Genomic DNA, 17,291 nt, shown 5'->3' with positions numbered 1-17,291 from the left:
TCCCTTTTGGCTCAGCTGGTAAAGAACCCATCTGCAGTGTGGGAGACCTGGATTCAATGCCTGTGTTGGGAAGATCCCCTGGAGAAGAATACTACCCACTCCAGTATTCTGGCTTGGAGAATTCCATGAACTGTGTATTCCCTGGGGTCAAGAGTAGGAAATGACTGGGTGACTTTCACTTTCACTTCCTGATACAGGTGAAGTGGTTAGAAAATGCCCTGCTTTTTAGCAGGAAAAGGGAGGCAGAGAACTCTTTCTGAATTTCTTGATTCTCAGCTGCCTCCAGCTCAAAACCCTGATGCCAAAGTGGCATATTTTAGGGATAACATATTCTGATCTCCTTCAAAATAAAACAAAATCCTTAATAATTTGATGGCTGGCTAAACTCCTGTGGTAAGACTCAAGTTACTTTATCTTTCCAATGCTTGGGGAAGTGACACTCAAACTTCACTTTGGGGGGTTGGGGCAAGGGTGGAGCATAGGCTGGAGGGTGGGGCAGATACAGGCTCTCCTTCCTAAAACCTTAGCACCTTAGGAGTCAGTTACTCGCTTTGCAGTTATTTTGCCTTAATTTCCCTTTTCTCTCATGGTAGGTGTTTACATAGGCCTCAGCTTTTCTGGATTTTGGGATTATGATGATACCCAATGGTATAACCTGACAGATATGGTCTATTCCCAAGTTGGAGAAGGTAATTCCTCTAACAGTGACTTCATCTTTGACATTTTCCTTTGCATCAAGATTTGATGAATATTTATGAAATGTCTTTGCTTTGCTGAAAACAGCACTTTTCCCTTATCTTTTAACCCATTATATGATTTCTTCCTTTAGAGCACAAACAGCTCTCAGTGGTGGATATGGTTTTAACAAATCATTTTTTAGTTATCCTCACCTCTTTGGGTCTTTTTATAAGTGGAGATCTTCGTTATCCATCATCCTCTGTCTTAATGGTAGGTAAATTGCTCTGTAACTAGAAGTTAACCTTAAATATCTTATGTGATATAAAGTAGAAATATTGGATACTTGAGTTACGTGTGATATATCTTAAAATTGAAATGCAAAAGCATAATAGCATGACTTTTTCCTTTGCCTTATAGTGTTGAATATATCATTTGGAAATGGCTAGTTTTGTTGCTATACAAATTTATGGGAAGTTTCAAATACGTACATGTAGAAAACACATGTGGTGTAATTGAAACTGCTATGTTTTATCATGCCTTCTGATTGCAAGCAAAAATTTAAATTCCTTCTTTTCTTTCTTTCTAGCTTTCACGGGTAGACTTTTGCGGTTTCGAAAGGGTAAGATGCTTTCAATTTCCAAGGGTTTGTTAGAAGATATTCATTTCCTTGGTGACCTAAGAGATGAAGTGCAAGACAAGAGTTCATAATATAGATGATACCTGACACTACAATATTATTTACAGTTTGAACTTAAAAATGTGTTTCCACTAGCCATTAAGCAATGATCTCTTGTTCTGTTTCAAAGGAGGAAATGCCACTCTTTGTTTTATAGGCAGCCCTTACCCCTTCTTTATACGTTCTGTCCAGGATTGCTGTGGCTGTTCAATGTGTTCTGCACAAGAGCACCCAGTTGAAAAGATGGGCTGTCCAGTGGTTCGGCAGTCCTGTGGTTAAGACTCCACCTTCCAATTCAGTGGACATGGGTTCAACCCATGGTTGGGGAGCTAAGATCCCACATGCCTCAGGGCCAAAAAAACAAAACATAGAACAGAAGCAGTATTGTGACAGATTTAATGAAGACTTTTAAAAAAATGGTCCACATCAAAAAAAATCTTTAAAAAAAAAACAAAAAAGTAAAGAAAAGATAGTGAGAGATGAAATCTGGCTTAACACTTGACACCTCAGTCTGCCTGCTCCTGACCCTCATGTGAGTCTGTGTCTACCAAGAGAAAGGGGCACTCTTTCTAATATGATACAAGCGACCATATAAGCTCTGATTCTGGCTTTTCGGGGTGTGATTTTGTTCCATCTCTCTCTCTCTCTCTCTCTGTTATGAGGTCAGGTTTTGAGATTCAACTAAGTCATTGCCTCATTGCATCAACATATGAGCACAACAAAATTATGAGTATTTGTAGCCTTTTGCCCTGTCCCCTCCCATAGAGGCCTGTGGGCGCAGATGCATGTGGGCACACGCATGCACACTCACACTGACTGAAGCAAAGAGGCAGCTACTTCTCAGGAAGCAAAAGGAACTGACTTCTTGCTTCACTGATTCCAAGAACCGTCAAGCTGAGCACTGGGAAGGTCCGGCAGGCAAAACTGGTTTCCATTACAAAGAGCAAGGAGGAGAACTGTCAAGGACAAAATTCCAAACTGAGAAAAACTCTTACCACTCAAGAGTGAGGGTGAAGAAAAGAAATTTTCACAGATGAGGCTTCAGGAGAGTTTATCGTCCAGAGATTCCCTTGAAGAAGTGGGGTGCCAGAAATAATGATGGAACTAGAAATGTGAACTCTAAGGGAGGCAGGAAACGTATCTGTGCTTTTCACCAGACCTGAGCCCACCCTTCTGTGTTTTTATAGCTGCATATATTCCATCGTGTGAACTTAACCAGAGTTTACTTAGCCAGTGTTTACTTAACCAGTCTCCTACGAGTGGATATTTGAGTAGTTTTTCTAATCTTTTGCTTTTATATTGCAAACAATGCTTCCATTAATAATTTGTATCCAGCAAGTTTGTACATATCCGGCTTTATCAGTACAATACATTCTTGGAATTTGGATGGACACATCAAGGAGTAAATGCTTGTACAATATTAAAAGACAAGCACAAGTTGCCCTTCATAGACGTTTTTATTATTTACAAGGATATTAAAATAAATCCTCTTGAGCTGAAATATTTCAGCAAAAACTCAGGAACTTCTGATAATGATGAGAGAGAGGAGAATTACAAGTGTTCTGAAGATAGTGAGGTCATGTGGCAGGGCAAAATGCAGGGGAAAGTGAACTTATTCTTAAAGGTATAGGGATTTACCTTTAGGAAAGGCCTCTTCTATAATGATTGAAGAAAGGACAGTAAGAATGGGATGTGTGTGGCTATCCAGCCAGGAATTTGAAGGAGTTAATACTTGGCGGTTTATTCATGCCCTTATTCATCCATTCAACAGAAGTTTGTTGAGCCAGGCTTGTTTAGACAAAGACATACAAGATAAAGTCCTGACTCTCCTGTAGCTTTCCATTCTCCTGAAGCAGCTAGACCATGAACAAGTACACAAACATATGCAGACTGTGAAGAGTAAAAAGGGCTTATTCAAATTAAAGCAGGAAAGAGAAACAGAGAGTGAAGAGAAGATAATACTGTATTTTAAGCCAGGTGATTTTAGCAAGCCTCTCCGAGGAGGTGAAATTGAAGCAGAAATTCAAATGATTTGAAGAAATGATTTTACCAAAATATGTCCAGACAGTGGTGCAAAGGCCCTCAATTGGGAACTTGACATGAGGCAAAATCTCTCTGCCAAAATCTGGTTAGTGGAACTAGCAGGCATCTGGGGTCACTTCTTTAAGGATAAAATCCAAGCTCTTGAGAGACATACAGAGTCCTTCATGGTCAGAGCCTCTCGTGCCTTCCTCAGCCTTGTGGTGCCTGCTCCTCACCCCAAGCAGCCCTTTCCAGGCACAGCAAACACACCTTGAAATGAGCCATCATTTCTTACACTTTGAATCAGTTGGACAAGATGTTTCATCTCCTTAGGGTGCATTCCCTCCCCCTCCCTTTCATTTCACTTAGAGCAAGGATCCCCAACCTTTTTGGCACCAGGGAGCAGTTTCATGGAGACAATTTTCCCACAGACCGGAGTGAGGGAGGATGGTTTTGGAATGATTCAAGCATATTACATTTATTGTGCAGTTTATTTCTACTATTATTACATCAACTCCACCACACATCATCAAACGTTAGATCCTGGAGGTTAGGGACCCATGACTCAGAGTTCCTACCGCTTCTTCAATAGCCCCTCTGTGACTGCCAAGGGTGCCTTTCCTGTACAGTCTCAATGCTGTCACCACTAATGGCTGTCGTTTGTCCCCCCCTTTCCTGTACAGTCTCAATGCTGTCACCACTAATGGCTGTCGTTTGTCACCCCCTTTCCTGTACAGCCTCAATGCTGTCACCACTAATGGCTGTCGTTTGTCACCCCCTTTCCTGTACAGCCTCAATGCTGTCACCACTAATGGCTGTCGTTTGTCACCCCCTTTCCTGTACAGTCTCAATGCTGTCACCACTAATGGCTGTCGTTTGTCCCCCCCTTTCCTGTACAGTCTCAATGCTGTCACCACTAATGGCTGTAGTTTGTCACCCCCTTTCCTGTACAGTCTCAATGCTGTCACCACTAATGGCTGTCGTTTGTCACCCCCTTTCCTGTACAGCCTCAATGCTGTCACCACTAATGGCTGTCGTTTGTCACCCCCTTTCCTGTACAGTCTCAATGCTGTCACCACTAATGGCTGTCGTTGTCACCCTTTTTTGTCTGTTGAGCCCTCTGACTTGCCTCAGCAGATTTTAGCTTTCATGTCAAGAACTACTTTATTTACTGGTGTATGCTAGTAAGTTGGAGAAGGAAATGGCAACCCACTCCAGTGTTCTTGCCTGGAGAATCCCAAGGACGGGGGAGCCTGGTGGGCTGCCGTCTATGGGGTCGCACAGAGTCGGACACAACTGAGGCGCTTTAGCAGCAGCAGCAGCAGCTAATAAGTTACCACCCTGCCTTGCACATAGGTCATCTCAAATAAATGTTGGCAGAATCCATGAGTGAATAAATGAAGACAGACAGGAATCCAGTCTTGTAGGAAGTTAGTAGCCATGCAGCATGGAACTTTGAACAGTCATATACCTCTCTAGCCTCAATTTCTTCATTTTAAAATGTTCATAGCATTACCTACCTCTTAGAGTTGAAGTGATTAAATAACATTATATAAAAATTTGGCCTGGTTCATGAATCAAAGTAGAAACTTAACCAAACAAACAAAAACTATATTTTCTCTCCAAACAGATAGTCAGAACCTTTTGAAAGCAAATGACAGAAACCAACTAAATCTGATTTTAGCAAAGGAGATGCAGTTGTTGGCTCATGTGAGCAGGGAATTCAAGGAATGAAGAATCTGGCTTTCAGACATGACTGGATTTTGTGCCTAACAAATGTCCGTCGAACTCTGTCTTCTCAGCATTTGAATCTGCTTTCCTCTGCATTGACTTCACTCTCAGTACATTTGTTCCAATTGTCAGTAAGAACGGCCACCAAGTTTACGTGCAAGCAATTTAGCAATCCCCGAGGGAATAAAGCCTCTCTTTTCTGGTAGTTCCAAGTCTCAGGGCCGACTCATTACCCTGATTTGGATCGTGTGTTCATTCCTGACCCCTCTTTGTGACTCTAAATCAGGCCTGAGGCATGAGCTCATCCTTGGAATAAAGTTAGCCTGTTCAGATTAAATTATCCCCAGGGATATTCACTGAAGTATTATCAGTTTTATTCCAGGTAGGAAAAAAAAAAAAAGAAATGTAAAGAGCAAGAGAGAAAAAAAAAGGAATCTCCGGACCCAGTAGAGGTTCTTTATTAATTGCCCATATATAGTCATGATAATAACAATATTCTAAAGCACTAAAGATTTATATGAGAACAGGCTCATTTGATATAATGCCTTAGATTGAAATTCAAATAAATTATTGTCTATTCCATTTTAAAAGGCTTCTTTATTTGTTTAGAAGTGTTATTAAGATATAATTCACATAGCATAATATTTACCCACTTATAGTGTACAATTCAATGGCCTTTAGTATAATCACAATTGTACAACCATCACCACAGTCTATTCTAAAATATTTTAAAGGCTTTTATTGTACAGATTATGCAGATTTTATTATTGATCTTTAAAAATGTAAGAAGGTTTTCCTTTTGTCTCAACAATAATTTGAGAGTCAGAGTCTTCCTATGTTAACTGAAAAAATTACATAATCTAAAAGTTGAGAGTTATATTTTATTCTGTGGACAAAACTGAGGACATAAGCCCAGGACACAGCCTCTCAGATAGCTCTGAGAGACTGCTCCCAAGAGGGAAAAGGGAACCAGGATATAAAAGGAGTTTTTGCAGCAAAGACCAGGTAGTTGGAATATCAAAAGTTTTCTTTAAAGAAAACCAGATATCTCAAGGAATTTAGTGCTTTTCTATGTATGGGAAGATGCAAGCGTCTGGGCTCCCTGAAATCATTCCTCTGATGTGCACCTCAGCTCTTTGGCACCAGTACCCTGTGCTTTCTCATCCTGAGTCTCCTCAGGGTGTGTCTTTGGGGGCTGGCTGCAGTGACTGAGAGCATGGCAGCAGGCAGACAGCCCATCTGTCTCCATCCTGAGTTCCCTCGGGGCTCACAGTCATGGTTGTAGTGGCTTGATGGCTGCAAATCCTTTGTTTACTGCAGGCAGGCAACATTTTTTCATAGATACCTATAACAGAACCATCTCAAATTCTTGCATATAACTCATATCCAACATGAATAATCTTACCTTCTTGGAAGTTTCTCTCTTATGACCAATTTTTCAAAACTTGTATTTTTTTCTTATTGCTTTGTGCTGCTGTCAGGCTTCTGGGAAGACTCCTTAAACCTAGCTGCAGCTGAAGGAGAATAAAAGATAAGCATATGGCCTGTTTTAACTGTAATGAAAGATCAACAGCTCCTGGGAGCCTCAGATAGACAATTCATAGAGAGAAGGCAATGGCACCTCATTCCAGTACTCTTGCCTGGAAAATCCCATGGATGGAGGGGCCTGGTAGGCTGCAGTCCATGGGATCACGAAGAGTCGGACATGACTGACTTCACTTTCACTTTTCACTTTCATGCATTGGAGAAGGAAATGGCAACACACTCCAGTGTTCTTGCCTGGAGAATCCTAGGGACGGGGGAGCCTGGTGGGCTGCCATCTATGCGGTCGCACAGAGCCGGATATGACTGAAGCGACTTAGCAGCAGCAGCATCTTCATTAACATATGCTAATCAAGCAAAATTTTGTATTCCTCTTTTGTGTGTTGTTCAAAAATCATATTCTTGTTTCCTGCCCTCTATGACCTTTTATTTGTTGGCATACAGTTTTTCTCTTTCTATTTGCCTCACATTCCTGAACTAACTTTTAAATTTTCTGATGTTTTTCTATCTTATATCTTAAGTCTATGTATTGCCTAAATGATACTTTTGTTTATTTGTGTAGGTTGACTACATCAAAGGAAAACTGTGGTATAATGAAAGATGTTTTGCTAACAGAGAACTCTTTGAAGGTAAATTTTAATAAACTTTTCTCAACATAGATAGCACATATAGATTAGATAAAATGAAATAAAAATAGAATTAAGCATAAAGATAGATTTGTTTTGTATAAATTAAGAGCCTGAAACTGGGGGGGGGGGGGGGGGATTAATTTAAATATAAGGCAATAGGCATGCCCTGTTATAAAATGTAAGAAAATTGTATTTGAGTATACTTAATGATATATTTAAAAATATAGATGCTACTTATAATTTCTGTACCTTTATATTTTATAGTTGATTATGTTACTATCACCTTTGACAGAAACAGGACCCTAAGTGAGGTATGATATTCAATATTTTAAAAAGTAAGAAATTTTGCTGTGCATAATTTTATAGGTTCTTTTTAATCTAAAGAATGGCAATTCTACAGACTGAAAGGCTTAACAACCACTCTTTGCTCCCAGTGGTGCCTCTACTTGGATTTAACTGGAGAAGGAAATGGCAACCCACTCCAGTATTCTTGCCTGGAGAATCCCATGGACGGAGGAGCTTGGTAGGCTACAGTCCATGGGGTCGCTAAGAATCAGACACGACTGAGAGACTTCACTTTCACTTTTCTGCATTGGAGAAGGAAATGGCAACCCACTCCAATATTCTTGCCTGGAGAATCCCAGGGACAGAGGAGCCTGGTGGGCTGCTGTCTATGGGGTCACACAGAGTCAGACACGACTGAAGCAACTTAGCAGCAGCAGCAATTATCTAACAATTCATGCCAGAAAGGGATGTTTGGCCATGTTTTCTGGACTCTCAGCCCCCAGAAGATAACAACACAGTGGTCCATTGGTTTATTTGCCTATAGAAGCTAATGAGGACTTCTAGAGTTCAACAATGGCATTACTTTTCCCTTTCTCTTTTTGTAGGCAAACTCTTGTTTTTACAGTAAAGAACCATTTCTTGAATGGTTACCTTGCTTACCCCCTGTTCCAAAAGGAACCAAAACTATTCTTTCAACTGTGATAACATTTCTTGTTGACCAAGAGCAAAGTTCTGCAGTCTACCTCTTCCATAACCAGGTAGGCCTTAAAGCCCAGAGGGGATTGCTCCTGACACCACAATAATGAAAATGTACCTGACCAAAGCTTATTCCAAGTTCTTGTTTTCTTTGGCAGTATAAGTTGATAAAAATTGGCTGCAGTGAAATTATTTATGATAATTAATATAGTTTGATACCTTCCCTGATAGCTAGGTTGGTAAAGAATCCACCTGCCATGCGGGAGACCCCGGTTTGATTCCTGGGTTGGGAAGATCCACTGGAGAAAGGATAGGCTACCTACTCCAATATTCTTAGACTTCCCTTGTGGCTCAGCTGGTAAAGAATCCACTTGCAATGCAGGAGACCTGGGTTTGACCCCTGGGTTGGGAAAATCCCCTGGAGAGAATTCCATGGACGTCCATGGGGTCACTAAGTGTTGGACATGACTGAGTGACTTTCACTTTCACTTGATACCTTATAGATGTCTTGTTTCTGATTATCATTCAGTTTGATGAAAACACAAAATTCAATGCTGTCTGTATAATGATTCTGCTTTGCTTATTCTTCAGGATAGTATAAGCTGTATTTGCTCTGTATATATTTAAGTCTCCATAAAATGGTTAGTTTAAATGAACAAAAAGTGGAACAAGCTCTACCTGCATGATTTTAGGAGATAAAAATTTTTCCTCTACCCTCTAATTCAGTTCAGTTCAGTTCAGTTGCTCAGTCGTGTCCGACTCTGCGAACCCATGAATCACAGCATGCCAGGCCTCCCTGTCCATCACCAACGCCTGGAGTTCACTCAGACTCACATCCATCGAGTCAGTGATGCCATCCAGCCATCTCATCCTCTGTCGTCCCCTTCTCCTCCTGCCCCCAATCCCTCCCAGCATCAGAGTCTTTTCCAATGAGTCAACTCTTTGCATGAGGTGGCCAAAGTACTGGAGTTTCAGCTTTAGCATCATTCCTTCTAGAGAAATCCCGGGGCTGATCTCCTTCAGAATGGACTGGTTGGATGTCCTCGCAGTCCAAGGGACTCTCAAGAGTCTTCTCCAACACCACAGTTCAAAAGCATCAATTCTTCGGCACTCAGCTTTCTTCACAGTCCAACTCTCACATCCATACATGACCACAGGAAAAACCAAAGCCTTGACTAGACGGACCTTTGTTGGCAAAGTAGTGTCTCTGCTTTTGAATATGCTATCTAGGTTGGTCATAACTTTTCATCCAAGGAGTAAGCCTCTTTTAATTTCATGGCTGCAGTCACCATCTGCAGTGATTTTGGAGCCCAAAAAAATAAAGTCTGACACTGTTTCCATTGTTTCCCCATCTATTTCCCATGAAGTGATGGGACCAGATGCCATGATCTTCATTTTCTGAATGTTGAGTTTTAAGCCAACTTTTTCACTCTCCTCTTTCACCTTCATCAAGAGGCTTTTTAGTTCTTCTTCACTTTCTGCCATAAGGGTGGTGTCATCTGCATATCTGAGGTTATTGATATTTCTCCCAGCAATCTTGATTCCAGCTTGTGCTTCTTCCAGCCCAGCATTTCTCATGATGTACTCTGCGTATAGGTTAAATAAGCAGGGTGACAATATACAGCCTTGACGTACTCCTTTTCCTATTTGGAACCAGTCTGTTGTTCCATGTCCAGTTCTAACTGTTGCTTCTTGACCTGCACACAGATTTCTCAAGAGGCAGGTCAGGTGGTCTGGTATTCCCATCTGTTTCAGAATTTTCCACAGTTTATTGTGATCCACACAGTCAAAGGCTTTGGCATAGTCAATAAAGCAGAAATAGATGTTTTTCTGGAACTCTCTTGCTTTTTCGATGATCCAGCAGATGTTGGCAATTTGGTCACTGGTTCCTCTGCCTTTTCTAAAACCAGCTTGAACAACTGGAAGTTCACTGTTCACGTATTGCTGAAGCCTGGCTTGGAGAATTTTGAGCATTACTTTACTAGCGTGTGAAATGAGTGCAATTGTGTGGTAGTTTGAGCATTCTTTGAACTCTTTATTTGAACTCCTTTTTGCCAAATTCAGACTGAAATTGAAGAAAGTAGGGAAAACCACTAGACCATTCAGGTATGACCTAAATCAAATCCCTTATGATTATACAGTAGAAGTGAGAAATAGATTTAAGGGACTAGATCTGATAGATAGAGTGCCTGATGAACTATGGACTGAAGTTCGTGACATTGTACAGGAGACAGGGATCAAGACCATCCCCATGGAAAAGAAATGCAAAAAAGCAAAATGGCTGTCTGGGGAGGCCTTACAAATAGCTGTGAAAAGAAGAAAAGCAAAAAGCAAAGGAGAAAGGGAGAGATATAAGCATCTGAATGCAGAGTTCCAAAGAATAGCAAGAAGAGATAAGACAGCCTTCCTCAGTGATCAATGCAAAGAAATAGAGGAAAACAACAGAATGGGGAAGACTAGAGATCTCTTCAAGAAAATTAGGGATACCAAGGGAACATTTCATGCAAAGATGGGCTCAATAAAGGACAGAAATTGTATGGACCTAAGAGAAGCAGAAGATATTAAGAAGAGGTGGCAAGAATACACAGAAGAACTGTACAAAAAAGATCTTCATGATCCAGATAATCACAATGGTGTGATCACTGACCTAGAGCCAGACATCCTGGAATGTGAAGTCCAGTGGGCCTTAGAGAGCATCACTACGAACAAAGCTAGTGAAGGTGATGGAATTCCAGTTGAGCTACTTAAATCCTGAAATATGATGCTGTGAAAGTGCTACGAACTCAATATGCCAGCAAATTTGGAAAACTCAGCAGTGGCCACAGGACTGGAAAAGGTCAGTTTTCATTCCGATCCCAAAGAAAGGCAATGCCAAAGAATGCTCAAACCCTCTAATTCAGGCCCTGCAAATTAAACTGATAAAAGACAGATTAATAAGAGAAAAGAAAATAATTATTTATGCATGCAATGCACACACAATCACAGAAAATTAATCAATCAAACTGATCACATGGACCACAGCCTTGTCTAACTCAATGAAACTATTAGCCATGCTGTGTAGGGCCACCCAAGACGGATGAGTCATGGTGGACAGTTCTGACAAAATGTGGTCCACTGGAGAAGGGAATGGCAAACCACTTCAGCATTCTTTCCTTGAGAACCCCATGAACAGTATGAAAAGGCAAAAGGATATGACATTGAAAGATGAACTTCCCAGGTCAGTAGGTGCCCAATATGCTACTGGAAAAGAGTGGAGAAATAACTCCAGAAAGAATGAAGAGACAAAGCCAAAGTGAAAACAATGCCCAGTTGTAGATGAAACTGGTGATGGAAGTAAAGTCCGATGCTGAAGAACTATACAAAAAAAATCTTCTGACTTAGATAACCACGATGGTGTAATCACTTACCTAGAGCCAGGCATCCTGGAATGCAAAGTCAAGTGGGCCTTAGGAAGCATCTATACGAACAAAGCTAGTGGAGGTGATGGAATTCCAGTTGAGCTATTTCAAACCCTAAAAGATGATGCTGTGAAAGTGCTGCACCCAATATGCCAGCAAATTTGGAAAACTCAGCAGTGGCCACAGGGCGTAAAAGGTCGGTTTTCATTCCAATCCCAAAGAAAGGCAATGCCAAAGATTTTTCAAACTACCACACAATTGCACTCATCTCACACACTAGCAAAGTAATGCTCAAAATTCTCCAAGCCAGGCTTCAGCAGTATGTGAACTGTGAACTTCCAGATGTTCGAGGTGGATTTAGAAAAGGCAGAGGAACCAGAGATCAAATCACCAACATCTGCTGGGTCATCAAAAAAGCAAGAGAGTTCCAGAAAAACATCTACTTCTACTTTATTGACTACACCAAAGCCTTTGACTGTATGGATCACAACCATCTGTAGAAAATTCTTCAACAGATGGGACTACCAGATCACCTTACCTGCATCCTGAGAAATCTGTATGCAGGTCAAGAAGCAACATTAGAACCAAACGTGGAACAACAAACTGGTTCCAAATTGGGAAAGGAGCATGTCAAGGCTATATATTGTCACCCTGCTTATTTAATTTGTATGCAGAGTACATCATGTGAAATGCTGGGCTGGCTGAAGCACAAGCTGGAATCAAGATTTCCGGGAGAAATATCAATAACCTCAGATATGCAGATGACACCCCCCTTATGGCAGAAAACAAAGAAGAACTAAAGAGTCTCTTGATGAAAGTGAAAGAGGACAGTGAAAAAATTGGCTTAAAACTCAGCTTTCAGTTCTAATGAGGTGGATGAAACTGGAGCCTTTTATACAGAGTGAAGTAAGCCAGAAAGAAAAACACCAGTACAGTATATTAACACATATATATGGAATTTAGAAAGATGGTAATGATAACCCTAGAAAGATGGTAATGATAATCCTATATGTGAGACAGCAAAAGAGACACAGATGTATAGAACAGTCTTTTGGACTCTGTGGGAGAGGGCAAGGGTGGGATGATTTGGGAGAATGGCATTGAAACATGTATATTATCATATGTGAAATGAATCACCAGTCCAGGTTTGATGCAGGTTTGAGACAAGGTGCTCGGGGCTGGTGCACTGGGATGACCCAGAGGGATGGGATGGGGAGGGAGGTGGCAGGGGGGTTCAGGATGGGGAACACATGTACACCCATGGCGGATTCATGTCAATGTATGGCAAAACCACTGCAATATTGTGAAGTAATTAACCTCCAATTAAAATAAATAAATGTATATTTAAAAAAAACTCAGCTTTCAAAAAATGAAGATCATGGCATCCAGTCCCATCACTTTATGGCAAATAGATGGGGAAACAATGGAAACAGTGACAGACTTTATTTTGGCGGGGGGCTCCAAAATCACTGCAGATGGTGACTGTAGCCATGAAATTAAAAGACACTTGCTCCTTGGAAGAAAAGCTATGACCAACTTAGACAGCATATTAAAAAGCAGAGACATTACTTTGCTGACAGAGGTTCATCTAATCAAAGCTATGGTTTTTCCAGTAGTCATGTATTGTATGTGAGAGTTGGACTATAAAGAAAGCTGAGTGCCGAAGAATCAATGCTTTTGAACTGTGGTGTTGGAGAAGACTCTTGAGAGTCCCTTGGACTGCAAGGACATCAAACCAGTCAATTCTAAAGGAAATCAAAACTGAATGTGCACTGGAAGGACTGATGCTGAAGCTGAAACTCCAGTACTTTGGCCACCTGATGCGAAGAACTGACTCCTTGGAAAAAAACCATGATGCTGGGAAAGATTGGAGGCAAGAGGAGAAAAGGACAACAGAGGATGAGATGGTTGGATGGCATCACCAACTTGATGGACATGAGTTTGAGCAAGCTCCAGGAGTTGGTGATGGACAGGGAAGACTGGCATGCTTCAGTCCATGAGGTTGCAAAGAGTCAGACACAACTGACTGTGAACTGAATGCACAAACATATGGGTGAAAGTCAGTGATGAATAACTCAAAAGGTAGTTAAATTTTGGAGGTTATATACCATCTTAATAGTTTAAGAAATTGAGTGAGAAGGATACTTGAAAGAAAACAAGTGAAAAGGTAATGGGTTTACAGGAGAACAAACAGGAGTTAAGAAAGTCCATGATAATATTTGTTTGAATAAGCTTGAGTGATTTTTCTGTCTCTTGTGGGCCTTAAAGCTCCCCTGCAGAAGGGATCTGGGGTAGGTTTTGTTCGCATGCTGCCTTCTAGGAGTAGATATGCTCTGAAGAGAAATTAATGGCAGCCTTATATTCCAGATATTGCTGCTTTTAGTCAGATGAGGGAAGAAATTTGTTGCATCTTTTGAATCTAAAATATCAGCATGAAATAAACTTTATACCAAAATGTCATACCTTGGGGTACATATTCTGATCCCCACCAGAATCATGATCTGACAGAACTGTAGTGTAGCCTAGGGGTTCATATTTTAAAAAGTAATTTGACATTATAGTTCTGGTGAATGGGCATTGGAGTCTGTCAAGTTCAGTAATGAGTCTACAATAAATCCCTTGACATTTATTTTAGAACCTTGGACAAATTATTTAATCCTCTTTACTTTATGTTCAATATCTACAAGATGGACCTATACAGTAGAGGGAAGCAGAGTAAAGAGATACCAATAGCTGCTAATCCTTTCAATTCTATGCTGTTAAAGGTTGTATCCCTATCTTAATCAAAATCCAGGTAACAAGAAACTCTACAAATTGTAACATAGACATAGTACTGTTGGTGCAAAGAAACCTTACAATTTGCTCCTTCTTTGTTTATCTATTTCTAGAAAAATACCATTGTCTCTGTGAGGATCCTAAAACACAACAAACCAGACTTAATACAAAAATTTCCACCTTTCTCTTTTCCTTCATCATTCTCTTCTCCTGTTGGAATGATATTCCACCCACGAAGCCATTTTCTGTATGCTTACGGTAATCAGGTATGTATAGATTAAACTTTACACTCTAGTATAGATGTAAATTCTTCACTTACTCTATGCTGAATGGATATACATTAAGAATGGAGTTGTTCTGATGGTCAGGGAGGTGGAAAGCCTAATGAAGAGAGAATGAGAAGAAAGGAATTGGTGACAGTGAATACAAGCAAATCTTTTGCAAAGTTTTGCTGAAAAGTGGAACAGGGAAATGTGACAGTATTTGAAAAAGGAAAGGTCAAAAGAAGAGTTTTTTTTTTTTTTTAAGACAGAAGGAATTATGATGTGTGCTTTCAGGAATTATTTGGTAGAGAGGGAAAAATTAATGATGCAGGAAAGAGAACAAACTGCTGGAGAGACATTTCTGAAGAGGTGAGAGGAGATAATCTAAATGAACTAGTGAAGAGATTGATCTCAGCACAAACAATAGTAAGTGGAGGGAGGAAGGGTTTTGGGGTTCAAAAGCAGTTAGGTGGGGAGCTATGGTAATGGAGGATGTGGGAATTTATCTTTTATTTTCTCACACAAAAAAATCAGAATTATTTATGAGTGATGATGGAGGAGAAATGTAGAGGGGAGGGGATTTGAGGAAAGAGACAACAGAATTAAATAGTTGCCTAGGAGGATGGGCAACCTAATTTTACAACTTAAGGAACTAAAAAAAGAAGAGCCACAAACTGAAAGCTAACAAAAGGAAGGATATAATAAAGAATAGAGGAAAGATAAATGTAATAGGGAATAGAAGAAAGCAGTTAAATTAAGACCTGGTTTGTTGACAAAACTTAACTAGGTAAACTAAGAAAGAGAAGATTCGTCTAAAAATTGAAAGAGGGGATGTTACAACTGATGCCACAGAAACGAGGAGGATATGAGAATATTATGAATAGTTTTGTATGCTAACAAACTGGATAACCTAGAACAAATAGGTAAATTCCCAGAAACACACAACCTACTAATTCTTAAATCATGAAAAAATAAATCTGAGTAGACCAATAACTAGTTAGGAAATTGAATCGGTAATCAAACATCCCAACAAAGAAAAGTCCAAGGCCATATGGCTTCATTGGTGAATTGGTCAAATTTTAAAGAAGAATTAATACTAAACCTCTTCAAACTCTTGCCAAAGGGAAGAAAAAAAATGAAGAGGAATGAATATTTTCAAGGTCATTTTTTAAGACCACCATTAACCTGATATCAAAGTCAGATAAGAATACTACAAGAAAACTATAAATCAAATCCCTAGACAACATTGATACAAAAATTCTCAACAAAATACTAGGAAACTGAATTCAGCAATGAAATTAAAAAGATTATACATACCACGACCAAGTGGAATTTGTTCCTGTAACACAGAGATGGTTAAACATATGAAAACTGAACAGTGTAATATACCACATTAACAGAATGAAGGGGGAAAATAATCACAACATCATCTCAGTTGATACAAAAGAGCATTTGATAAAATTCAACATACTTTCATGATAAAAACATGTAGTAGACTAGAAATAGAAGAGAACCACCTAAACATGATAAAAACCTCATACAAGAAACACACAATGAACGTTATACTCAACAGTGAAAGACTTACAGCTTTTCCTCTAAGGTAAGCAAGGAATAAGGCAAGGAAGCACACTCTCACCACTTCTATTCAGTATAGTACTAGAAGTTCTGACCAGAGCTATTAGACAAGAAAAACAAATTTTAAAGTATCTGCGTATAAAAGGAAGAAGCAAAATTATCTGTGTTCACAGGTGATATGATCTTCTATGTAGAAAACTCTGAAGATACTGCAAAAAACAAACAAACAAAAAAACCTGTTAGAGGAATTCAGCAAAAAGTCATTTTAATATGGATAAGCATTTACCCATTTTAATATGGGTAAGCACTCTCCTCCATACAGCAATTCATCTAACACTTCATCATTTTATGAACAAGGAGGACCCAGTTGAGAGATAATGAAATAACTTTGTTCTTTTATGCATCTTTTATAAAACTGAAGATTGCCACATGCACTGTTGCGCAAACTCTAGGAAGGGAATCGAGGGCTGACCAAGTACATAAGGAGCCTTTACACTTGTGTGTGTGTGAGGGGGGATGAATGCATGATGGATGTGGGAGTATGCTTATGCTGCATGACTTTCTTATGTAGGAAGATTAGGTAATTGCTGACTGTTACATGGCAGCTCTTTAGTGAGGTATTGTCTTTCTATTCCCTTAGGTATGGCTTTCAATTGATGGCGGCAACACCTTTGATTTAATAGCTGACTTTCATGATGATATCATAAAGAATACTTACCATAGTTTTTATACTTCAGATATTACGCTTGTTTCCCAAAGTGGAAAGGTTTACTTGACAAAGGCAGGTGAGGAATTCACTTTTACTGGTATAAGCACTACCTGTGAGCCAAGGGTTAGAAGATGTATTTTTAAATCTGCCATATTAATGAACTGATCCTAAGGTCTCAGACATATTAGGGGTTTTAGATGGATTTTTTAAATGTTTTACAGTAATAAAAATAAACGTAACAAAATTTAACATCTTAACCATTCTAAGTATACAGTTCAGTGGTATTAGATATGTGCTCAGTCACTTCACTTG

General features: G+C 39.8%; 1 protein-coding gene across 1 annotated transcript in view; it reads left to right on the top strand.

Moving 5' to 3' along the window:
• Positions 1 to 17,291, top strand: part of CATSPERB (cation channel sperm associated auxiliary subunit beta) — a 120,560-nt gene that overhangs the window by 45,677 nt on the left and 57,592 nt on the right. Inside the window, 8 exon segments of the mRNA XM_059879229.1 lie at positions 594 to 689; positions 830 to 948; positions 1,265 to 1,297; positions 7,212 to 7,278; positions 7,543 to 7,589; positions 8,169 to 8,321; positions 14,546 to 14,698; positions 16,911 to 17,055. Coding sequence (XP_059735212.1) covers positions 594 to 689; positions 830 to 948; positions 1,265 to 1,297; positions 7,212 to 7,278; positions 7,543 to 7,589; positions 8,169 to 8,321; positions 14,546 to 14,698; positions 16,911 to 17,055 — 813 coding nt within the window.

Source organism: Bos taurus, chromosome 21, assembly GCF_002263795.3.
Source record: "Bos taurus isolate L1 Dominette 01449 registration number 42190680 breed Hereford chromosome 21, ARS-UCD2.0, whole genome shotgun sequence".
In the NCBI taxonomy this organism is placed as follows: Eukaryota; Metazoa; Chordata; class Mammalia; order Artiodactyla; family Bovidae; genus Bos; species Bos taurus.
The sequence above is the reverse complement of the archived record's forward strand: the minus strand, read 5'-3'. Positions and strand labels throughout refer to the sequence as shown.